Source organism: Canis lupus, chromosome 5 (genome assembly GCF_011100685.1).
Source record: "Canis lupus familiaris isolate Mischka breed German Shepherd chromosome 5, alternate assembly UU_Cfam_GSD_1.0, whole genome shotgun sequence".
Taxonomy (NCBI): Eukaryota; Metazoa; Chordata; class Mammalia; order Carnivora; family Canidae; genus Canis; species Canis lupus.
Genome location: NC_049226.1, coordinates 32,519,620 through 32,543,481, shown reverse-complemented (window position 1 = coordinate 32,543,481; position 23,862 = coordinate 32,519,620). Strand labels below are relative to the sequence as shown.

The following is a 23,862-nucleotide window of genomic DNA, read 5'->3' as shown; positions in this document are numbered from 1 at the left end:
CCTCTGAGCTCGCTCCCTTTCCTAAGACTGAATCTTGGCTCTGGGGATACTGTTCACTTCAAGTTAACTTTTTATGAAGTTCTTAAATCGATGGGCAGAGTCAGAGAGAGTGCTGGAAATAAGGCAGAGTCTCACTGAAGTGCTCTTTGGAGTCTGGGATTCTGTGTTCTGATAAAGCCCATCATGTGGTTCTGACGCCCACTAGAATTTGAAGATGACTGTAGGGTAGTGGTTTTCAGCTTTGTCCACAAATTTATTGAGAACTTATCCTAGAAGTCAGAGTGAAGGCTAGGCAGCACAAGAGGAGTGCCCTTAGTTCTAAAATATTTCAGGGTTCAATCTAGGGACAAATCAACATGTATGGGGGGGGTCAGGAAATGCTTCACAGTGCTTGAGACGATCCTTAAAAGAGCTCTAAAGAGCTCTATTGCATGGAGAAAACTGTGAATAGAGACAGAGGTGGGGAAGGGAGGAGTAAGGGGCTCCATGATCTTCAGTGTGGGCGGAATTTCTGAGTTAGGCAGGAGAGTGAGAAAAGATGGCACGGCAGTCTGGAAGAGCCCCCACAGCATGTAAGGAGCTGGAGGCGATATAGGGGGTGGTGCTTTATGAAGCCAGTGCTCATCAAGTGTTAATCGTGTGTCAGACACATGTTACAAGGAAATTCAACCGCGAACAAGGCAGATGCCATCATTTCCCTGTGGCGTTTCCCATCTAGTAGTGGAAGCGAACAACTCAACATACAAATGTGTCATTATGAGTTGTGCTTTGTGCTTGCAGGAAGAGAACAGGGAAGCAGATGGATGGTGAGGGTAGGGGGGGTGTGCTCCCTTAGATGGGAAGGCCTCCCAGAGGAGGTCCCACTGAAGCTGGAGCCAAGCATATACAAAGTTGGAGGGGAAGCATAATCTAGGCTGAGAGAATAGCTGGCAAATGGGCTATAAAGGAGCAGTTCAAAGTCCTTGAGGCAGGAGAAAAGCCAGCGAGTTGGAGAAAGAGCAAAAGTGTGGGGCACCTGGGTGGCTCAGTTGGTTGGGCGTCTGCCCTCAGCTCAGGTCAAGATCCCAGGACCCTAGGATTAACCCCCACATTGGGCTCTCTGCTCAGCAGAGAGCCCGCTTCTCCCTCTCCTTCTGCCTGCCGCTCTCGGCCTACTTGTATTTTCTCTCTCTCTCTCTTTGAAAACCAAAGCAGGGATCCCTGGGTGGCGCAGCGGTTTGGCGCCTGCCTCTGACCCAGGGCGCGATCCTGGAGACCTGGGATCGAATCCTACATCGGGCTCCTGGTGCATGGAGCCTGCTTCTCCCGCTGCCTATGTCTCTGCCTCTCTCTCTCTCTCTCTCTCTGTGACTATCATAAAAAAAAAAAATAATAATTAAAATAAAATAAAAACCAAAGCAAAACAAGCCAGTGTGGCTCAATGGGTAGTGATGCAGGGCCCCAGATGCTCAGCGTAGGCTTTTGCAGGAAGTGTTAAGCACATGGAATTCATCTGTAAGTCAACAGTAACTTGTTGAAAGGTTAAGGTAAGCATGCTAGGATCTGTTTTATGCATTTCAAAGACCTGGAGAATGCATCAGAGGAAGGCAAGGATGGCTGTGGGGAGACCAGTCAGGAGGCTCAGGTAGGAGATGATGGTGGTGGCTTGGCTTAGGGTTGAAGAGGTGGTCAGAAGGGCCCAATTCAGAATATACTTTGAAGGTAGTACTGATAGGACCCGCTGATGGATCAGACTTAAGGGGTGAATGAGCAGGAGACTTCTGGTCTGTACCCCCAGCTGGCTGGAGGCACCATTACTCAGATAAGAAAAACTGAGGGAAGATATGGGGGGAGGCAGGTGTGCAGGGCAGTTTTGGGCAGGGTTGCTTCTGAAATGCCTGGGATGCATACAGGCATGTAGCTGGGGAGCTCAGGGAAGATCTGGACTCAGCTGTCCTCAGCACCCCAACTCTAGCCAATCTTTCTTCCCATCTCTTCGCCATAATCGCCCTTGGAAGGATCTCATAAGTCACTAGGGAGTCCTAGTTGCCCGATCCAATGGGTGACTTTCCATCTCGTCTACCCAGTTTAAATCAATGGTTTTCAAATTTTAATGAAAAAAAGTTAGAATATATATATATATATTTAAATGTCAGCCTTGTTACTTTCCATTTCTGTGTATGTTTCATCAAGTGCATATCTGGTTTGTTGGAGGTGAATGCTTAATTTTTCTGACGGTCTGCATTCTAAAAAGTATGACTATTTCTCTAAATGAGAAAAATTTTAGGTAATCTCATGAAGCCCCGTATCTTTACTTACAATCAGCATACTTTTAAACCTAGGATTTCAGGGATCCTTGGGTGGCGCAGCGGTTTGGCGCCTGCCTTTGGCCCAGGGCGCGATCCTGGAGACCCGGGATCGAATCCCACATCGGGCTTCCGGTGCATGGAGCCTGCTTCTTCCTCTGCCTGTGTCTCTGCCTCTCTCTCTCTCTCTGTGTGTGACTATCATAAATAAATAAAAATAAATTAAAAAAAAATAAAAATAAACCTAGGATTTCGGGCAGCCCCGGTGGCTCAGCGGTTTAGCGCCGCCTTCGGCCCAGGGTGTGATCCTGGGGTCCTGGGATCGAGTCCCACGTTGGGCTCCCTGCGTGGAGCCTGCTTCTCCCTCTGCCTGTGTCTCTGCCTCTCTCTCTCTCTGTGCCTCTCACGAATAAATAAAATATAAAATAAATAAATAAACAAACAAACCTAGGATTTCTATCCCACCCTACTAAGCTCCAGACTCCCGTAGCAGCGACAATGTTGGCAGAATGTTCTGGGGGGGACCTGAAGGATGCGGTGATGTGGAGGGGGAGGGCCATGTTCCAGACGCAGGCAGGAGCTTTCCAGGCAGCCCTGAAAACAGAAGAGAGCCCGGTGCATTTGAGACCTGAGAGAATTCCTGGTGGCTGGGCTTGATGGCCAAGAGGGGGCAGTAGTGAAAGATGCGCAAAAGGACAGGCCAAATACTGGATGGCCTTGGGCTGAGGTGTTTGTTAGGCTCTCTTCTTTTTTTTTTTTTTTTTTTAAATTTATTTATGATAGGCACACAGTGAGAGAGAGAGAGAGGCAGAGACACAGGCAGAGGGAGAAGCAGGCTCCATGCACCGGGAGCCCGACGTGGGATTCGATCCCGGGTCTCCAGGATCGCGCCCTGGGCCAAAGGCAGGCGCCAAACCGCTGCGCCACCCAGGGATCCCTGTTAGGCTCTCTTCTGAGGGCAGTGGGCAGCCATGGAAGCATTTATATCCAGGGAGGAGGCACGATTTGAGGTGTATTAGTAAAGCACAATATTTTAGTGAGGACCACAATAGAACCGCAGAGGGAACCTCCAAAGTGGCCCAGAGTGCCAGTGGCAGAGCCAGCACTGAACCCCAGGCTCCAGGCTCCCAGTCCAGGGCTCTTGCTGCATTTCCATCGTTCACCCCAGCCTGTGTGGGACAGGGAACAACCAAGTGGAGGAGACCCCAACATCCAGAATGGCAACCCTCTCTGTAATGTGATTCCCTAATACCTCAGCTTTGACCCTGCCAGTGGGCAGGGTTCTCGTGGAGCCAGGGTAAATAGGCCTGCTTGGTAACTGTCCCTATTATTACTGCACAGTGCCTCCAGTTCTCAGCAGTCCTGCAACGTAGGGGGAAGTGAAGCCAGCAGAGTTGGAGCAACTTGTTCTAGATCACAGCTGGGGCTGATGTAAGCTGGGATTCCAACTTCTGTCCAACTCCTGAGCTAAGTTCTTTCCTTCTTTTTCTTTTCTTTTTTTTTTTTTAAAGATTTTATTTATTTATTCATGAGAATAAATTATTATTATTTATTCATTATTCTGCCTCTCTCTCTCTCTCTATCATAAACAAATAAGTAAATCTTAAAAAAAAATAAAAATAAAAAAAAACAGGACCCTTCTGTATATTCCTATCAAATGCTAACATATAGTAAGTGCTCACTAAATCTTTTTTGAAGAACTGAATTTCTGTATATTTATATGTTTGGGTGGATGCTGGTCCATGGTTTGGGCCACATAGAATCTGAGATACTGCGATGCCTGGATGGCTCAGGGGTTGATCCCAGGGGTCCTGGGATCAAGTCCTGCATTGAGCTCCCTGCAGGGAGCCTGCTTCTCCCTCTGCCTGTGTCTCTGCTTCTGTTTCCCTCATGAATAAGTGAATAAAAAAAAAAAAAAAGAATCTGAGGTACTGAGGGAAACCAGCAGAGAGGTCAGGCACTTGGGTCTGAAGCACATGATGAGTGAAGCTGTGGGAGCAGGTGACCAGCCCAGAGGAACATGGACATGGGCAAAGGAGCCCCGTACCACCAAATTTGCTTTTTCTTGCATTCATCTTGATGGGTGACGCCTCCACCTGCCTGGTCACCAGACAGGTACCCGAGGTCATCCTGAACTCCTCACCTCCACATCTCACCCCTCAAACAAGTTCTCTATTATTGTCTAGGTGTCCTCCAGGTCTGCCACTTGTGTCTGTACTAATAACACAGCATCCTCTCCTCCTGGCTACCATCAACGACCCAGACCATCGTTCTTCACCTTGCAGCTTAAATGGTTTTTCTAAAACACAAATTTGGCCTTCTTTTTGGGTCTTAAAATCATCTTTCGGGGCAGCCCCGGTGGCTCAGCAGTTTAGCGCCGCCTTCAGCCCAGGGCATGATCTTGGAGATCCGGGATCCAGTCCCACCTCAGGCTCCCTGCATGGAGCCTGCTTCTCCCTCTGCCTGTGTCTCTGCCTCTCTTTGTGTGTGTCTCTCATGAATAAATAAAATATTTTTAAAAAGAAATCCTCTTTCAGTGGGCTCCCTGTGGACCCGGGCGCCAAGTCCCAGCTCCCACCTGCCTTGCGCACACATGGGCTGGCCTCCGTCTGTAAGGTCCTCTCTTGCCCCTCGGCCTGTGGGTCCCAAGGCTCAGGACCGCCTCACCCCTGCGGGCCTCTGCTCGGGACCCAGCAGAAGCGACTCCTCGGGGAGAAGGCTTTCCTGCTAGCCGCGCTCCTCCTCTGCACCCCCCCCAGCCCCACTGCGCGCACACTCATTGTTGACACCGTTTGGCGGCCTGTCACCCACGTGGCCGGGGGCTCCTGCGGGCAGTCCTGTCGTTGCAAGGTGCCCGCGTGGGTGACTGCGACGTCACGGAGAGGAGCCCGCCAGGCAATCCCCCAGGGGACAGAGGGGGAGCTGGGGGCCAGCCCTGGAAGCCAATGAGGGAGAGGAAGGGTGTTCCGCTGCGTCAGCGGGGCCCCGCACCGCCCTCGAGAGGAGGAGCCTGGGGTCCAGCGCAGCGCCAGCTGCCCTCGCTTCCCACCCAGGGACACGGAGGCACTCTGTTCCCGGGGACCTGGCGGGGTGGCAGGGCCAGGTCTCCGTCGGCGGCCCGCCCCAGGCCAGCTCCCCCTGATCCCCCGCGGCGGAGCAGAGGCGGCGGGGACGCAGACCGCACCCGACAGCCGGCGGTCAGCGGTCAGCGGCCCCGCAGAGCCGGCTCCCTTTCTGCGCAGGCGCGCCACCCAGGCCGGGAGGGGCGGGGCTCGGACGGGTCGAGGGGCGGGGTCAGACCCCGGGCCCGCCTCCTCCAGCTCCTGTGAGCCACCGAGTGCTGGGCACCCCAGCTATCCCAGGGGCTTCAGGTGAGCGGGGGAGGAGGGGGCGCCGAAGGGTCAGGAGGCCTCCCTGGAGGTCCGGCCGTCGGTCAGGCCGCGGGTCCACCTGCCTTGCCGTCTGTCAACCGCCGCCTCCACGGAAAATGGGAGAACAAAGGGAGGGGGCGGTTCTGGGGCCCCCGAGGGAATCCAGGGTCCCAGGTACCCCGCCCTGCACGCTGACACTTTCGGTTTCTTCCTGAGTCAGAGGCGCCGCCCGAGGGACCCTGGGCCGGCGCGGGCGCAGCTGCCTGTCCGCGTCTGCCTGTCCGTCTTTGTGTCTGCCTCTGTGTCTGTCTGGCTGTGCCCGAACTTGCTTCTACCTCTAAAACTGAGCGTCTGGGACCCCGCCATCCCGTCATCTCTCGCCCCTCTCCCATGGCAGGTAAGTGGGCGCCGCGCTGAGAGTCCCCGTTATCCCCCCCACAGACTGGGGAGCTGGGCATCGAACACATCCTCCGGGAATGTGCTCCGACTGGCTGCGTGGGGCCCCTCCCTTCCTCCCGGGAGCCGCCGCCCTGCTCCCCCGCCCCATCTTGCTCAGCCTCTGCCCATCGCATTCTCCCCCTTCCCTGCAGCCCCGCAGCCCGGCCATGGCCTAAGGGGCGGCGGGGGGGTGGGGGGAGGATGAGGCGGGGGGGGGGGGGGAAGCTTTCTGATCCCCTCTCTTCCCCTCCCCACCACAGGCTACTTGCCCCCCAAAGGGCACGCCCCTTCACCCCCGCCTCCCTACCCTGTGACCGCTGGGTACCCGGAGCCGGCGCTGCACCCCGGGCCTGGGCAGGTGCCTGTGCCTGTGCCCACCCATGTACCTGCTCCCGCGCCCGGCTTCTCTCTCTTCCCCTCGCCCGGCCCCGCAGCCCCAGGGCCTGCTGCCCCGTTCTTGCCATTGCCGGGGGTGCCTTCTGGCCTCGAATTCCTGGTGCAGGTGAGTGGGAAGGAGGGGACGGGAGCGACGAGGAGGGGACCCTGGCGTCCAGGCCAGCCAGCTAACATTGGTGCCGACCCGACTCTTTCCAGATTGATCAGATCTTGATTCACCAGAAGGCCGAGCGAGTGGAAAGTGAGTGGAAGGAGGAGTAGGTTGGGCCTCATCCCGGGGGCAGAGAGAGAGGGCCCTCGGGCAGGTGCCTGTTCCTGTGCCTGAGCCTCGGCCTGTCACCCCTGGCAGCGCTCCTGGGCTGGGAGACCTGTAACCGGTATGAACTGCGCTCTGGGGCAGGACAGCCCCTGGGTCAGGCAGCGGAGGAGAGCAGCTGCTGTGCGCGTCTGTGCTGCGGCGCCCGGCGGCCCCTGCGTGTGCGCGTGGTGGACCCCGGGGATCGTGAGGTGCTGCGCCTGCTCCGCCCCCTGCACTGTGGCTGCGGCTGCTGCCCCTGCGGCCTCCAGGAGGTGGGCGGGGAGGGCTGGGGCCAGGGAGGGGTTTGGGTGGGCGGCAGGCCGTGATGGGGGGGCCCTTGGGTGGAATCTGGACCACCCAGAATGAGGCGCGGGGTCCAGTGTGGCCCCGGTGGGCGCAGGCAGATGGAACGCGAGGTCAGCGAGGGGAGGTGACAAGGAATGGGAGGTCTTGGCAGGGCAGACGGGTGACAGAGCCCGAGCGGTGAGAGCTTGGGCCAGGGTGCCCTGGCTCGGCAGTCACCCTGTCTGCCTCCCACTCCAGATGGAAGTCCAGGCTCCACCCGGCACTACCATTGGCCACGTGCTACAGACCTGGCATCCCTTCCTCCCCAAGTTCTCCATCCAGGATGCTGACCGCCGCACGGTGCTGCGTGTGGTGGGGCCCTGCTGGACCTGTGGCTGTGGCTCAGACACCAACTTTGAGGTATTGTGAATAAGGGGAGATTCCTGGGACCTTCATCAACCAAGACGGTGGCTTCTGTGAATGAGACAGGATGGCCAACACTAAGGTCCCTGAGGTCATCAGTCTGAATCCACTGTGACTCCTGTCCTGTTTCCAGTGTTCCTTCATTCAGAAAGGGTTGCCCCTGTGGTCTTAAGAAAGGAAAGCTTGGTAAAGAGGGTTTCATCGTAAGGACCAAAGCTGATTGTTACCCTATGTGGAAGGGGGCAAAAAACCTAGGCTTGATTCAGGGCAAGTCCGCTGTGGGCTGGACCATGTGGCTGCTATGCATGACTTTGTGAGCCTCAGACTCTGGAGTAAACAACAATTTTAATTGCTAACATCCTGTGGCTTGCCCTTCCAACCTATGATCCAGTGATGTATATCCTTGTCAACATGCATTCTATCACCAGCCTGGAGCACCCAAGCGGTGACAGTTTCAGGGTGAGGCCGGGGAAGCGCTTTCATTTCTAGAAGACAAAGGCATCTCACAGACACTCGGGTTCTTTAAGGGACCATCAGCAGTGCAGATAAGGGCAAAATAACAGGTGGAAGCCCATGAACTTTCCGAGGCTTTGATGAGGTGTCTGGCCTAAGCCTACTTTTAAAAATCACCTCATCTTGGTAGGTGGGTGGAGGTTCAATGATGGGAAGATCACTGGGTCTTCTGCATGGGAACCCGTAGACTGTGGGGCCCTCCCTTGTACATAATCAGGAAGGGTCCTTATTTGGGGCTCCACTTGGGACCGCAGAGGGCTGGCTGGGAGAGGCCCTGCCTAGCTTGAGACGTGTGGGCAGGAAGTGCCACAGAGCTGTGGGACAGCGGGGGAAGGGCACGGGAAGGGCATAGTTCTAACCACGGAAGAACGAGCCTAGGAAAAGGACCAGGGAATCCTGTGAATCACCACCCACAGCAGCAGGGCCTGTTGCTGCTGGACCCAGAGAGGCCCGTGGAAATCATGGTCCTCACAGGCCACTGACTGCTGCCCTCTCACCCCATAGATGGGTTTGGATCCCCTTTGGATGAAGCTTGCATAACAGATTAGAGGAAAGATTCCTTCCGGGAGCCACAGTCTTCCAGGAGCCTGGTTGGCTGATGGAGCGCAATGCCCCCCATCCCCCCCAATCCCCCAGGCCCTTTGTTCAGGGCACCAACTGTACCAACCATGCCTGGCAAGTACTCTGGTAATGGAAACAAAGCTAGCATGCAGCCATCCACTGTGATGAGTCCATTGTGCTTCCATTTCTCCCACCACTGATGATCAGTTCCCATGTATGGCCTCTCAAGGACAACACAACAGAGTCCAAATTCTGAGTTTTGCTATACACATGCAGCGTGACCTAGGGTAACTCAGTTTCTCCAGGTGTCACATGGAGACCTAAGGCTGTTGGAAGGATTACGTGTACAGACTAGATGGTTCATGTGTGGTGACTGTGGGAGTGGACTGGGAGGCAAGGGAGATCAGTCCATCCCCCCCAGCTGGGTCCTGTACCCTCCCACCCCACCAGGTGAAGACCCCAGATGAATCCCGCAGCCTAGGCCGCATCAGCAAGCAGTGGGGGGGGCTGCTCCAAGAAGCCCTCACAGATGCAGATGACTTCGGCCTGCAGTTCCCTCTGGATTTGGACGTGAGGGTGAAGGCTGTGCTGCTGGGAGCCACATTCCTCATTGTGAGTTGGCTGCCCCGCCTCCCCTCCTGCTACTCTGCTCTCACTCAAGGCTGTGTGTACTCCCTGGCTTCCAGCTCAGAGAGGGTCAGGGACAGACTCTCTGGGGGCTTGCGGTGCCTGCCCTGGGTGGTGAGAGCTGAACTGGGCCAGCCCAGGCATGTGTGTTGATGGCGCCCTCTCTTCAGGACTACATGTTCTTCGAGAAGCAAGGCGGTGCTGGGCCCTCAGCCATCACCAGTTAGAGGCCACCCGGGGTGAGGAGACCATCACCTCAACCAGGACCCCAAGATGGCCACCTGTCCTGGCCCCTCCTCAGAGGCAGCTCTTTCCCTCAATGTACACCGCAAGGGACAGACAGGGATGCCCGAGAGTCTAGGGGCCACAGTGTCCTGCCCCTTACCCTAATTCTCTGGCCTCCTTCACCTTGGCCCCCACAGAAGGGTATGTATGAGAGCCCTTCCCCTGCTACCTCCCAGCACTGTCTCTGGAGATCCCCCAGCACACAGGCATATCAGCTTTCAAACTTTCCCTGCCTTCCCCTTTCTCCCACCCCTCCTAACCTCCCCCCTGCCCGTTCCAGGGTCTCTGCTCCAGACATGGTCCTTGGAATCCAGGGCCCTGGGGTTTGCTGACAGAGCTGGGGTGGGGAAGGGTACACAGCAACCAAAGATGGACTGTGCTCTCCCCCCCGAAATCAGCTTGGCCAATGAGTTCAGACTGTGGGGGGCTCTCCACCTCCCCGTGAACAGCTATAGGGCCTATGCTCCGGTGCCAACTTCCTTCCCCCCCTCAGGCCCTGCCCGCAGCTGGCACTTGCTGCAGCCCCTGTGCCTTACATAAGCACCCCATCCTTCCCTGCCCTAGGAAGGAGACTACATCTTTGTATGTTATATTCATATAAACTTTGTAACTTTTTGGATACTGGAAGATGTATGTAATGGGAGAGAGTAGAAGAGAGCTGGTATGGGAAGAAACCAAGGGATGGATGACGGCTGGGCTGGGTGGGGGCTGGCCTGTTTCATCATCCATGCTGCCAAGACCCAGTGTCCTTGATTTCAAGAGGGCACCTTCATCATCCATTATGGTCCTGGACCAAGCCAGGGCAGTATGGGCCACGCACCCCAAGTCAGTACAGTTGCTTCTAGCATCCAAGATGGCTGCGCCCACAGAGTCCGTGTGGGAGCGGAGGGCAGTTCACAATGGCTGTTCCTGCGGTCCAGCGTGCCCATTGGCTTGTTCTCTAGCAAGTGGAAGCTTCCTGCGGATGTGATGTGTGGCAGCTCTGTCCCTCCAAGTTCTCTTGGTTCGGAATGTGGTAGGCAGACCAGACTAGATCTTTCTAGGAATCAGCCGAGGGAGCTGGAGCCCTCAGAGGCCCAGGGGCATAAGGGCAGGAGCCACTCGTCAGTGCGCGACCCTGGGCTCCTCCTGTTCCTGCCTAGGGCACCATCTGCCCAGGTGGGACATTCTGCCTCCTGACAGGGCCTGTTCTGGTTCTGCTGGTCCCACGCGGTCAGGCCCTTGATCCAGGCTGGTATCCAACCCCCAGGGGCAGAGCTCAGGGCCGGGCCAGGACATAGCGACTGGCAGCCGAGAGATCCCACTGGTAGTGTTCCAGAATGCGTCGGCAGTCAGCTCGGGAGCGGCTACTCAGATGGAAGAGCTGGTCCACCTGCGGAGGTGGGAGGGAGGGCGGTGGCTGCCAGAGGGCAGGAGCTGGAGGAGTGGGAACCCCAGAGAAGGGCCCGGCCTTACCTTGAGGTTCCGGATGGCAGAAAGCGTGTCTCCCCCGGTGGCCCTCAGCGCGGCCTGGCACTCCTGGTGGGTGACTCCATGCACGCTCAGCTCCACCTACGGGGCACAAAGCCTGGCTCGGCCCACCGCCCTGGCCCGGAGCCCCCTCTGGACACCAGGCCATGTTGGAAAGCCCTCACCTCCATAATCTGCCTCTGCAACTCGGAGTCCAGCGAGAGGCCTCCAGAGGGGACGGTGGCTTTGCTAGCTCCAGATGCTCCCGAGGGGTGACCGTGAGGGGGTTCTCTTTTGGGCCAGGGAGGCCGCTCCCTGGGGGGCTGGCTGGGCTGAGAAGGGCTGCAGGCAAAGGGAGGTCGGGATGGCAGGCCTGGGGGTCCCTGGGGCACAGCTCTGGCATGGCGAAGTTCGGGGGGGCTTGAACCACCCCCTGTGGGGCGGGGGCCCAGGGACAGAACGGACTCCAGACTCTTGGAAATAACTGTACAGTTGAGAGAAAAAGAGCTTGAGAGGAAGCCCGGATGTGGGGCCCTGCCTTCTCCCCTCTCTGTGGGCGACTCTCAGGGTGGCCCCCCGCAAGGGGCCCAGGAAGCTGTGCTGAGCAGACACCAGAGCCCAGGTGGCAGGAGCTGCAGGGCAAGGGCAGAATCGGAGGGTTCTGGATGTACTCAGAGACCGAGGAGGCCAGGTCCCCAGCGCCACACCCACCTTTCATCTTCTGCAGGGGCATGTTCCTTCTCTGGCCCCCAGCTGGAGGTAAATCCCGAAGCTTTGCCTTCCCGCGGTCCCTGGTGCAGGGAGCAATGATCACCGTCACTTTCCACGCCTCCACCCTACCCACCCACAGCAGTGTCCCCTTCCCCAGGGAACTCTGCGGGGCTCTCCCTGGGCAGGCCTAGACCCAGGCAGGAGGCTCCAGCTGGGAGGCAAGTCCTGGCCCCCTCCCTGAGCTCCCCTTCCAAAGCAGTTGCTGGGCTAGCCTCCCCCAGCCCGGCCGTGTCCCCTCAATTCTTTCGGGGGCTCACCCATCTATGTTTCCCTGGCGCCGCTCGCCCTGGGCCGGGGGGAAGACTCTGTGGAGTAGGTGGGGAGCTGGTGAGCCCCCCGAGTCTGCCAGCGTCACTGCTGAGGCTGGGAAGCTCCCCACTTTGAGGGTGCGGCCGTTCTGGCCCTTCCAGGTTGTGGAATCAGGGCTGTGGGAAGAGGGGATAGAGGGGGGCTGGGCTTGGCCCACATTTAACCCACAGAGCTGCATCTGCCTGGAGGAAAGGAAGCTTCCCCCCACCCCCCACCCCTGGAACACAAAAGGGCTCTATGGGCTTGGTGGGCTCCAGTGGGAGTGCTCGCTCAGGGGCCCAGCGGGGAAGATGGGAGGCAGAGGGTCAGGGCTCAAGGAGCTGGGGAACAGTGCATTGGGAGCAGGGGCAGGGAGGCTAGCTGGGAGTCCTCATCCTGCGGACACGCGGGAGGCATGAGGCTCTCACCTGCCCTCGATGATGGTGACAGGGTCACCCGTCTGCATTCTTAGGGCGCCTGGCTCCATGACATCCCTCACACAACGTCCCTCGGGAGGCCAGGCCTGCAGAGACAGTCAGATGGGTAATCTCGTGGGAGCAGGGAAGGAAGGAGAGATGCTTCCCTATGTACCCACCTATCAGACCCACAGCAGTCATGGCCTGTGTCTTGGGCCAAGGGTGGGACTCTGTCCCCCGCCTGTAATCCAGCAGGGGAGGCCTACCTGGAGTCCATGCCACACTGGACACAGCCCAGGGGCCAGAAAGCAATATAGAAGGGGGCCCTGTCAGTATCTAGAACCAAGGGGAGAGTCATCCCATATGCTGCTTGTGCTCCACAAGCAGTTCTGCCACCGGCCAGTGCCTCTGAAATTTTTTTATTTCTTTCCGGCCCCATTGCCTTGACCCTGAGCCAGACATCATTTCCTTCCTGCTTTGCAGCCATCCCCACCTACCTTCTCTTCCCACGTTCAGTGTTCAGTATCCTCCCTCCTGTCCCTTCTTGCACCAAGCCAGAGTGATAGAGCATGTAAAGTTGGCTTGTCACTCCCCTGCTCAGAACCCTCCCATGGCTCCCAGGTGCCCTCGAAGTAAAGACTATGCTTCAACAACAGAGGTTAATGATTTACGGGACAGGGCTCTTAGGTCAACTGTTCAAATCTCGACTCCTCTGCTCGCAGTGTGGAGTTAGGCAAACCACTTAAACCTTAACTGCCCCATCTGTAAAGTCCATGTAATAATGGCCTTTCTGGGTTATGAGAATGAAATGGGTAATTGTGCAAGAAGGATACTCTTAGTACAGTCCGGTCCACAGATCAAGAGCCTGGTGTAAGCTCTGGTTATCTATGGTTCCTTCCATATCCCTCCCTGGGGCATCCCTGAGATCCTGTGCTCTCTGCCCCCCGGCTGCCCACTGACCTTCTTTACCTCTGCCTGTCAAACACCTGCAGCAGCCTGCTGTGCTGTGTGCCTCCTTCCCTGGCCCAGCCCCAGCTCCTCACCATTCAGCCTGCATCTGTGTACCCCAGCTGCCTCCCTAGGGCTCTGAGCATCCTGCAGATGGAGCCAGAATCTATAGGGCCTTCCCAGACCCCAGCCCAGGAGTATGTTAGTCCTGTGCAAGGGACTGGGGCTAAAAAATGGGGAAATGAGTCTGTGGGTCCATGGGGATGCAGGGGCTCCCACCTCTTGGAGCAGCCCCTCCAGGTTGGAAAAGCTAGGCCGGTCGGCTGGGTGGGGGGCCCAGCAGCGCAAGGCGAGGGCGTAGAGAGCTCTGGAGCAGAGGGGAGGCCGAGGCAGCCGGGCCCGGTCCTGCTCCAGCCGCTGCAGGATGAGGTACGGGGAGAGCCTGGCCCAGGGCTCCTCGCCCCCAGAGAACATCTCCCACAATGTCACCCCAAACATCCACACGTCCGACGCAGAAGAGAAGGCCCCCTGGCGCAGGCTCTCTGGAGCACACCTGCGGAAACGGAGCTGAACCCAGTCCCTCTCCCCCAGCACGTGATTTCCGCGGCGCCACCGCCCTCAGGGACCTCCTTCCTGACCCCTTCCAAAAACCTCGTCCCAGCCTCCCGAGAAGGACCCTAGCTTGCCCGTGTGCCCCTGCACCGCGCGGAGCCGGCCACGGCCCTCCGGATCCGCCCTCCTCCACTCCCATCGCCCCCCGCCCAGGCGGGGCCCTCACCAGGCGTAGGGGATGGGGCGGGGCCCGCCCATGACGTAGCGGCCCCGCGCACCGCGCAGCGGGCGCACCAGCCCGAAGTCGGCCACCTTGACGGTGCGCGGGGATGCCAGCAGCAGGTTGCGCGTGGCCAGGTCACGGTGCACCAGCCCCCGGGCCCCCAGGTACGCCATGGCCCCCGCCAGCTGCCGCAGGAAGAGGCAGAGCAGGGCCACGGGCAGCGGCGGTGTGGGCGGCGGGGCGGTGAGGCGCGCATGCAGGGAGCCCAGCGGCGCCAGCTCCATCACCTGCCGGGAGCCTGGGCCTGAGCGGAGGGTGGGGGGTGGGGTGGGGGAGTCCCCGCTGGGCTCTGGCCGCCTGCCCTCCCGTCGCGCAGCCCCCTGGGAGCCGCTGTCCGGCTGTGCTCACCATCTGCAGAGGCTGGCCCAGGACCAGGCCGTGTAGACGCAGCACGTGTGGGTGCTCCAAGCTCATCATGACTGACACCTCTCGAAGGAAGTCCCCCAGCTCTGTGCCCATGGGGCCTTCAGGACCCACCCGGAGGGACTTGACAGCCACGGGGACCTGGGGTGGGGGGCGCAAAGGATGCTATCTGGTACCCTAGGGAACAGCTATGCAGGCCCAGGGCAGAAGCGGCAGGCAGAACAGGGGGGTAGCTGGCCCCAGCACCCGGGATGAAGGAGGCCCCCCAGATACTCACACTCTGGCCGCTGGGCAGTGTCCATACCCCCCGGTTCACCACTCCAAAGCAGCCAGAGCCCAGCAGCTCCCCTCTGCACACAGCACTGTCTGGGATCAGACACTTGAGCCCCCCTTCCTGCTCAGGGAGGGCTGGGAGGCTGTCTGAAGGTGGGATGGTCTCCTTCTGCTCAGGTGTAAATCCCCCAAGGATCTGAAGCAGGGGTGGGAAATTGAGTGTGTAGAACTCTGTGCACTCCTCCCTGATACTCGGCCCACCCCAGTCTGGAGCCTGAGCTGGCCCTTTGAGTCCATCGCCCCCACCCAAAAATGCACACCTTGTACACCCAGTTCTTAGTCTTGAGTCCCGAACGGTGCCTCTTCAGAGCTTCGGCGAGTCTTCGCTGGGCTGGGGAAGGGCAGAACCAGGAGAGTGGGGTTACATGGTGGGTGGTGAGGGAAAGTGGGGGGATGCAGAAGGATTTACAGGCAAGAAGAGGGCTGGTGTGGGGGGTACTTAGGAAGTACCAGGCTGAGGAAGAAGAGACCAGGGCTTGTGGGCAGGGGCCTCTCACCAGGCCGGCCCATGCCAATGCCATCCAGGTCCTCGGGCCTGACAAAGTCGAAGTGCTCTGGCCGGGTAACATTAAGCTCCTCGAGGATGGGTCGGTAAAACTGGGCTAGCTGGATGTCCCGAAGCAGCCGCAGCAGCCACAGTGAGCTCGCCTCAGGGAGCATGTCTGCAGAAGGCTCCCTTGAAGGATGATGCATAGCCCACGGTAAGCACTTGAGACCCCGAGACAACAGAAACACGGCCACCAGCTCCGCCCGCCACCTGTCAGAAACACTCATGTACAGAGGGTGGGACACATTGACAGCCAGGAATCCTGCCACTCACACAAACCCCAGGAAAATGCTCTCCGGACCTGAGACCTACATGCTGTACCCACTGCACACCTGTGACTTTAGCACTCTGCAGACTTCGGTGTGTTCCTCTGCTAACTCTTGATATTTGATGGCACACTGCTCCCATACACCTAGACACCTGGGTACCGCATACCTACCAGAGATGCCCAGATATGCTAACCACACCATACCTCAGCCCTGCAGACACACACGTATACTGCCTCCCACACTGGAAACGCTGCTACACACACACACACACACACACTGAGACCTACAGACATGCTGTGAAAGATGTCTAAGACACCCAGATACATGGCCTTTCAAGTCTGAGACATTCCAGAATGCTGCCATGAAACACCCAGGCTTACTGCCACACAACTGGTGCACTGCCTCCAAGATACACTCCTCCCCATGTCTGAGATGTCAAGGTCCACATGAATGCACAGCACACGAGACAAGTGCACCCTGCGCACACGTGCCTGGACTACGCAGGCCTACTGCTCCTTAGCGCCACTGCCTAGGGTCATTGCCTTTTCTATACCTGAGACAGCAACGCTTGAAATCACATGGGGCAGCTGTGATTGGTGGTTAGGTGCAGGCTGAGCCGGCTCCCAGCCTGTCTACAGAGCCAGGTGCTGTTAGGTGCACACTCCCTTCCACACCCACCTGAGCTCAGCTCCAGGTACCGGCCCCGCCGGCACACCTGACTCACTCGGTCTAACTTGGCTTCCTGGCAACTCCAATCTTTGCTAACTAAGGCCCGGTGCCCCGGGTGCCAGCTGCCTGCGTGACGCTCTCCCTACGCACACCTGGACCCCTCCCCCTCCCCCCACTTTAGTTTAATCAGGCGGAAGGGTTGAGCTCTGGCTTGGGCGCGGAAGGAGGAAGGCCAGGACGCAGGCCGACCCGGGACCGGGACCGCTTGCAAGGTGAGGACGGGAAAGCACGCAAAAGGGGTCGGGAGCGAAGGCGGCCGCAGAAGGGAGAGAGCGGCGGGCGGGGGCGGGGAGGCAGGGGAGACGAACAGGGGCCCGCGGACGTACCTCAAGCGGCGGCTGCCCGGCCAGGCCCGGCCCCTGGCGGCCCCGCTCCCTTGGACCCTCACCTGGCGAAGGCGGAAGCGGCGGTTGCGGAGCCGCCCTGGCCGCCAGCCCTAAATCCCGGGGAGGGTGGGGCCGCAGGCCGAGGGGCGGGGCCGGGGGCGGGGCCTGGCGACAGTCCAGGTGGGCCCGCGCCACGCCCCCTTGCCCCCCTCCCTCCCCCCCGCCTGGCGGGCACTCAGATCTCGCCTGGCCTGCCCTCTTCCGCTCAGCCAGATCCCGAGAACCCGTTCTCCCCTCTTTTCCCTCTCTCCTCCTCCACACCCTCTTTCCTGCCTCTTTCTTTCTTTTTTAGGTTTGTATTTATTTATTCACGAGAGACACAGGCAGAGGGAGAAGCAGGCTCCATGCGGGGAGCCCAACGCGGGACTTATCTTATAGGACCCCGGGGTCACGCCCTGAGCTGGAGGCAGACGCTCACCCGCTGAGCTACCCAGGCGTCCCTCCTGCCTCTTTCAAAGAATCTTTCAGCCCTTCCAGGCTTCCTCCTGGGTGTCCTGTCCCCTGTGACCCCCTCTTACCAAATCTTTCATCTCCCTTGGCCAGAGCCCCACCGCTGAGATGAATAAGCACCAGATTGAGTATGCTGCCCAGGCCCTGGGAATAGAAGGCTAAACAGGACATCGTCCCTGCTCCCTGGCAGGGGAGACAGTACCCTAGCCCTCGTATGGAGGAAGGCTGGGTGGCACAGGACACTCTGAAATGGAGCCAGGACATGGAGGTGTTGCTGATGCAGGAAGTCAGCCCCCAGCCTAGACAGAGTCTCAGATTGGCGCCGTTGTCGGTTCCCGGCTCCCAACATTGGTCCAATGTGCTGCTGCAGGAAGGGATCTTATGGGAATCTCCCCAGGGTAGACCACGTGGGAGATATGAGTGGGCTCCTAAGCCCCATCACCACTTGGTACCTGGCCTTGGTGGTCAAGGACAGCACCCCATGCTTCAGGGCACCCCTCCCCATCACTGGCATTTACCTGGCCTCATTCTGACCCAAACCTCCTTCCCTCACATACACTGCTTCCTTCTGTACACTGCTACCTGGACGGTGGCCACAGGGCAAAGTCCAGAACCTCAGAGAAGGCTCTGAGGAGGAGCATCCCTCTCCCTTTCCCTCAAGGGTCCCAGGGAGGAAGTCACCAGTCTTAGGACATCTGTCCTGTCTCCTTCTGTCCCAAGGAAGGATGTGTGATCTGTCCCCAGAGTCCCTTGGAGGAAAAAGCCTACTCCTTCTTGGTAAACACAAGGGACATTCCAGCACTGATAGGAAATTTTTCATAGTTCACAGTTCTACCTGTTTGGTTTCCTTGCCAATTCTCTTGCCCTCCAATGAGGCCAGTGCATCACACTATTAATTGCTCCCTCCACATCTGTCATCCCTGACAGACTGTGGGCTCCATAGAGTGGGGGCTGGATTTGTATTGGTCATCCTGGTTCTTAGTACCTGGGACAGTGTAGGCAGGTAATAGGTGCAGTGCATATTATTTGTAAAGAAATCTGCTTAGGAGGGATCCCTGGGTGGCTCAGTGGTTTAGTGCCTGCCTTTGGCCCAGGGCATGATCCTGGAGTCCCAGGATCGAGTCCCACATTGGACTCCCTGCATGGAGCCTGCTTCTCCCTCTGCCTGTGTCTCTGCTTCTCTCTCTCTCTATGTCTCTCATGAATAAATAAACAAAATCTTAAAAAAAAAAAAAAAAAGAAATCTGCTTAGGGGATGCCTGGGTGGCTCAGTCCATGAAGCATCTGCCTTTGGCTCAGGTCATGACCCTGAGGTCCTAGGATCAAGCCCCACATTGGGCTCCCTGCTTGGCAGGGAGTCCGCTTCTCCCTCTCCCTCTGACCCTTCCTTCTGCTCATGTCTTCTCTCTCTCACTCACAAATAAATAAAAATTAAATTAAATAAAGAATCTGCTCAGTGTAATTATCATTCCTCTGTAGGTGATCTGTCTTTTCTCCCTGCTTTTAAGATATCATTGGTCTTTTGTAGTTCTATTGTCAGTTATCTAGGTATCAAATATCTAGGATTCTTTTTTACTTATTCTGATTGGTATATTGTATTTTCTGTATCTATGAATTCATGTCTTTCATCAGTTTTAGAAAATTCTCGGCTAGTATCTTCTCAAATATTATTTTTCCTCCATTCTTTGGTTCTTTTGAGGACTCTGATTAGAAGTATGCTAGACCTTTTCACTCCATCCTCCATGTTATTTAAGCTCTTTTCTGTATCTTTCAATCTATGTGTCACTGTGATGCAATCCACATCATCTCCCTAGGCATATCTTCTAGTTCACCAATTCTTTCTTTGGTTATGTCTGATGTGCTGCTTAATCCATACACTGGGGCAGGGGGTGTTTGTCATTGTATTCATTTGAACATTAAGATACTCTGCATGCTGATATTACTTTATGGAGGTATAATTTTCATTCAGTAAGACGCTCAGATTTAACTGTAGAGCTCAATGCATTTCTTTCTTTTTAAGATTTTTATTTATTTTTTTTGAGAGAGAGAAAGAGCATGAGCAGAGGGAGGGGGAGGGATCCCAGGACCCCAGGAACATGATCTGAGGCAAAGGCAGACACATAGCCACTGAGCCACACAGGCGTCCCTCACATAATGTTTGTAATTCCATTTGGCTTCTTTGATTCAACACCTTTTTGAGATTCGTCTTGGGGTTGTTCAAGTCCTTGGCAGGAATCATACGGCTCCATGAGCTTCTTTGGGGAAGAGCATGTGACATCTGATTTTTCTCTGAATGTCCAGTGTCTTCGCAGATCAGGGTGCACTAGAGGTCCTCTCGGAGTTGAACACATGAGTGTAGAGCCCATGAGGATATATGAAGGCAGATGCAGCCAGAGAGGTTGGCAGAAGCCAGACCAAGGCATCAATTCATTCTTCAGCAAGCTTTCACTGCCCCAGGTTCTGGGGACCCAGGCGAACAAGCAGACATGATCCTTGCTCCAGCTGGATTCACTCTACAGGGCCTTGGAGAACATAGTCAGGAGCGTGGACCCTACCTGAAGGCTCTGGTAACCATGGAAAGATTTTAGGAGAGGAGTGGCAGGACTAGCCTGCTGCAGTGACAAGCTGGGAAGAGGGAAGAGAGAAGGAGCAGGGAGCCCAGAGAAGAGGCTCTTCCTATTGGTCCAGGAGAAGGAGGCTGGCCCTGCTTAGGCCTTGGCAACGGGATGGAGAGGAGGTGAAGATAGGGTGCATTATCAACTGGACTCTGGGCCGAGATCCTCTATGCTCCAGCAGGAAACCAAACACAGAGATTTTCCAGCAGGAAACCGGACGCAGAGGCTCAGCCCCACCTTCGTCTTTAGCTTGGAAAAAATCCAGGGAATCAGAGTCCTCTTTATCGCTCCCTTCCTCCCTATTCATTTCATACTTCTGGAGTAAGGTGGGAGGAAGCACGGCCTGAGCACCCTTGGGGAGCACCCCTTCTAAGCTAAGATAGGGCATCCTGCTAACCTAGAGGCCGAGATCGGGCACCAGTCCTACTCTGTCTGCCGTTCGCCAACCTCTACCTTGCCCTGAGGGCTCTGCATCCAAGAAGGATGAGCACATTCATACCACAGAGCCAAGTCTTTCCTCACAGGACAGGGAACCAGAAGGGTAAACAGAGAGGCCCCCTGGTATCTTCCCCATCTATTGCCTTGGGTTTGGGTGGAGGGTTTCCCTCTGCAGAAAACTCTCCTCTCCTATTGGGAGCCAGATTAGTGCCCCCTTAGGTCCTCCTTTCCTGTTCCAGTCCCTGAGATCATGGGGCTTTCCCCTGCCATCTTGCCTATGCCAACCTCTCAACAGGGGAAAGTACCTCTCTCCCTCTGGGCCTTCCTGTGGCTGTTCCCATTGCTTGGAATTCCTCCCACCTTTATCCCAACCTGGCTAAGTGCAGGAAGCCTCTCCCTCCCTGGTCAGGCCCATTCCCCTGAACCCCAAGATCCCTGTGCTTTCCCGTTATTGCACTCATTGCTCTTGTAGAAATTGCCAGTAACTCATCTGTCTCCCCTGCTAGATTCCAAGCTCCAGGCAGAAAAATACTTTATCTTGCCTGGGTATTGCTGTGTCCATTCTGCCCAGTCTAGTCTAGTGTCTAGCTCATGTGATAAGTGCTCAGTAACTTTTGATGAACATATAGGTGAGACTGCATCATGTGGGCTGGGTGAAGCCAATGAGATTTTTTGACATCAGTAGCTCCTTTGCTGGGAGTGATGTGGATGGGAGTGCCCGAACCTCACCATAAGCATTCTCTGGCGAACCCATCCTTACGCCTCTCCCTGTTTGGCCCCACATGGTTGGCTCTTTATAGACCTTTGGGTGAAATCCTCCTGTCCCATCACCCTATGCCCACCCCCCATCTCGTGGGGTCCCATCCTTTCCCAGTTTGGATTTGCCTCGCTAGTTTTTAGAGTCACCAGCCCACCATCCTGTATGTATCTGTTGGTTTGCTTTCCGAAGCGGAAGCACTCCTAAATCCACTCTATTCCTTCAGGCTCACAAAGGAGCCAAGAGCCTTTACAGTGTGGTAGTTTAGACCACACCTTGGGAGGCCAACTGCCTGAGCTGGGACCCCTGTTCATCACTTAGCATCCTGTGAATCTGAGCAAGTTATTTCCCATTTCTGTGCCTCTGTTTCCTCCTTTTCAAGATGCCTCTATTAGGAGTATTTACCTTCACTGTCATTGGAGAACTAACTATGTCCACGAGTGTGGTAGCCAAAGCGGAGGCCAGTGAGTCCCTCGCTTGATAGCCTGGCATTAACACCTATGAATTAACAGCCCTGGTGAAGAGGACTGATCTGGGTAATCAGAGGGATATTGCAGAAAAGATGGTGACTTCCGAGCAAGCTCATACACGACAATGTGGCTCCTGCCTTCCCCCCTCAAACTCCTCACTCTGGGGAAGCCCAGCCACCAAGCCATGAGGACACTCAAGGAGTTCTATGAAGAGGCTCCACATGCCAAGGGACTGAAGCCTCTTGCTAACAGCCAACACCACCCTGCCAGCCATGTGAGTAAGCCATCTTGAAAGATGATCCTCCAGCCCTGGTCCAACCTTAGATTTTTGCAACCCTGAGACATCTGAGTGGCGCCCCTGTGGGAAACTGTGAGCCAGAACCACCCCATTACTGCTCCTCAATTTTGATCTACAGAAACTATGAGATGTGTTTTGTAGGCAATTAAGCCTTGGAATAATTTGATGCACAGCTGTAGCTAACTGATATGGTACATGAGATGCTTGGAAAGATGTCTGACTCATCACTGCCATACATGTTGGCTATCATTAACATTTGTGTTACAGGTAGGAGGATTGAGTCTGAGAATGGTGAGGGACACACAGCTAGGAAGTGGCACGGCCAGTTATGTCATGAGTACAGGCCCTTAAGTGGCAAGCCCTAGGCTCCTTTTTCTATCCCGCTTTTTCAGTTATCTACTGCTGATCAGTAATATCTAGTGGCATAAACCAACCATTTCATCATGCCCCTGGAGCTTGAGAATCTGGACACCAGGACAAAGTAGGGATAGATTTTCTCTGCTCTACTGGGTCTGAGGCCTTAGTTGGAAAAAGTCAAAGTCTGGACGTGACTTGACAGCTGGGGGCTGTATTGTCGCTCACATGGTGGCAGGAGATGCTGCCTTTTGACCAAAACCGTGGACATGGACTCTCCATGTACCTTGGGCTTCCTCACACTATGGCAACTGGGTTTGTTTCAGAGTGAATATCCCAAGAAGCAGAGGGTAGAAGTCTCCAGTTCCTTTAGGGCTTGGCCTGGGAAGTAGCCCAGTGTTACTTCTACCACATTCAGTTGGTTGGCCAGTGATAGAAGGAAGAACATATGGACCCTACCTCTTGATGGGACACATCTCAAAGAATTTAGGGGCCTTTGTTTAAAACTGCCAGACCCCTAGTAGCCTCTCCTACTTGGTGAAGGGCTCAGTAAAACCAGCACTGCCCTGGCAGGTCACACACTGGTGGATTGGCCTTATGGGCACAGAAAAGACACAAACGCCACCAGCCTCCAACACTGCGTGCTCATGAAGAGCTCACATGAGGAGGGCATATCACAGAACTGCAGAGAAGGGGCTGGAGTTGCCAGGGATACCTCCTGGTGTCTCCATGTTCCAGGCTCTGGGGGAATGAAGATGAAACCTTAGGGAGTAGCTTTCAAGGGTAACACATGGTCTAGAGAGATGATTTTTAAGGACACACCACCATCCGATGTAACAGGTACCACATGAGAGATGTCTAGGGAAGGGACACCCTACTCTGCCTCAGGAGCTCAGAGAAGGCTTCTTGGAAGGGGTGACGTCTGGGCCAAAGAAGGGCATTAGGGTATAGGGAACAAGCCCAGGCAAAGGCAAGGATCCAGGAGCAAACAAAATGTTTAGGCAACTACAAGTGATTCAGTGTGGCTGTGGGGTGGGCAGAGCTGAGAAACCAAGCTCCAGAGGAACGTCCATCAGACTCTTGGCACTGCCCTTAGCCCTGAGGGAGATCTCAAGGAGGAGGTGGGGGCAGGGAGGGATGTGGGTTTGGAAATGTTGACTCTGAGAGGCTCATGGGGCTTTGAGGGGGAGATCCCACTTAGAGCTGTGTCAATCAGCTCTGGCATGAGGACCAAATAAGACGTGGGGAGTGGCTGGTGAGAGCCCTGAATGTCAGGGTAAAGGGCCAGGTCTATATTCTGTAGGCAGGGAAGAGCTGGGGAAGGGTCTCAAGCAAGATAGTGATGGTTAATGCTTAGGGAGGGGCCCAGCGCACATGGGGAACTGTCCCAAGCCTTGTGTATGAACTTATTTGGACCTTGCAGTAATCCTCTGAGGTCAGTGCTGCTACACCTCATGGAAGTTAAGAGATCATCGACTCGGGACACCAGGTGGCTAAGTGGTTGAGCATCTGCCTTTGGCTCAGGCCTGATCCCAGGCCTTCCCCCCCTGCTCCCCCTCCTGCTTGTGCTTTCTCTCTTACTCTCTCCCTCTTAAATAAATAAATAAATAAATAAATAAATAAATAAATAAATAAGTAAATAAGTAAATAAGTAAATAAGTAAA

At 56.0% G+C, this 23,862-nt stretch overlaps 2 protein-coding genes and 1 long non-coding RNA gene across 10 annotated transcripts in view; 2 read left to right on the top strand and 1 right to left on the bottom strand.

The window, feature by feature from the left end:
• The window catches only part of PLSCR3 (phospholipid scramblase 3), a 40,122-nt gene extending 30,016 nt beyond the window's left edge, over positions 1-10,106 (top strand). The window contains exons 1-8 of one of the 4 annotated variants that reach the window (XM_038536697.1): positions 5,197-5,656; positions 5,877-6,053; positions 6,355-6,596; positions 6,689-6,731; positions 6,840-7,060; positions 7,332-7,493; positions 9,021-9,182; positions 9,368-10,106. In XM_038536697.1, coding sequence (XP_038392625.1) covers positions 6,047-6,053; positions 6,355-6,596; positions 6,689-6,731; positions 6,840-7,060; positions 7,332-7,493; positions 9,021-9,182; positions 9,368-9,424 — 894 coding nt within the window. In that variant the 5' untranslated portion in view covers positions 5,197-5,656; positions 5,877-6,046 and the 3' untranslated portion in view covers positions 9,425-10,106. Of the gene's footprint in view, positions 1-5,196; positions 5,657-5,872; positions 6,054-6,354; positions 6,597-6,688; positions 6,732-6,839; positions 7,061-7,331; positions 7,494-9,020; positions 9,183-9,367 lie in introns of those variants that run through there. The other 3 variants (XM_038536698.1, XM_038536699.1, XM_038536700.1) reach the window with 3 other exon arrangements.
• TNK1 (tyrosine kinase non receptor 1) lies at positions 10,062-16,889 on the bottom strand. Of its 5 annotated transcripts, none has more exons than XM_038536680.1 (13): positions 16,757-16,889; positions 15,383-15,642; positions 15,146-15,216; positions 14,830-15,021; positions 14,538-14,693; positions 14,133-14,416; positions 13,634-13,907; positions 12,419-12,513; positions 11,960-12,127; positions 11,643-11,722; positions 11,117-11,415; positions 10,938-11,033; positions 10,062-10,854 (listed from the first exon to the last, which is right to left on the bottom strand). In XM_038536680.1, the coding sequence occupies exons 2-13, from the start codon at positions 15,576-15,578 to the stop codon at positions 10,741-10,743; spliced, it is 2,025 nt and encodes a 674-aa protein (XP_038392608.1). In that variant the 5' UTR covers positions 15,579-15,642; positions 16,757-16,889; the 3' UTR covers positions 10,062-10,740. The 5 variants fall into 5 exon arrangements, 4 of the variants coding, with proteins under 4 accessions (XP_038392608.1, XP_038392610.1, XP_038392609.1 ...); XM_038536682.1 differs by having other exon boundaries at positions 11,960-12,007; XM_038536681.1 differs by having other exon boundaries at positions 15,383-15,561; positions 16,757-16,885.
• Positions 14,478-22,055, top strand: LOC119871845. Its single transcript, XR_005359464.1, has 2 exons — positions 14,478-16,642; positions 19,568-22,055. It is a non-coding gene; the product is annotated as an uncharacterized LOC119871845 (long non-coding RNA).
• Positions 22,056-23,862: the final 1,807 nt, after the last annotated feature.

What these genes read in the sequence shown, in the direction of transcription:
- TNK1 (XM_038536680.1), bottom strand. Translation starts at nt 15,578, where the DNA reads ATGCATCATCCTTCAAGGGAGCCTTCTGCAGACATGCTCCCTGAGGCG. An exon ending in CTAAGAACTGGGTGTACAAG is followed by an intron (nt 15,022 to 15,145) that starts GTGTGCATTTTT and finishes CCCCTGCTTCAG; the next exon opens with ATCCTTGGGGGATTTACACC. An exon ending in CACTGCCCAGCGGCCAGAGT is followed by an intron (nt 14,694 to 14,829) that starts GTGAGTATCTGG and finishes CCCCCACCCCAG; the next exon opens with GTCCCCGTGGCTGTCAAGTC.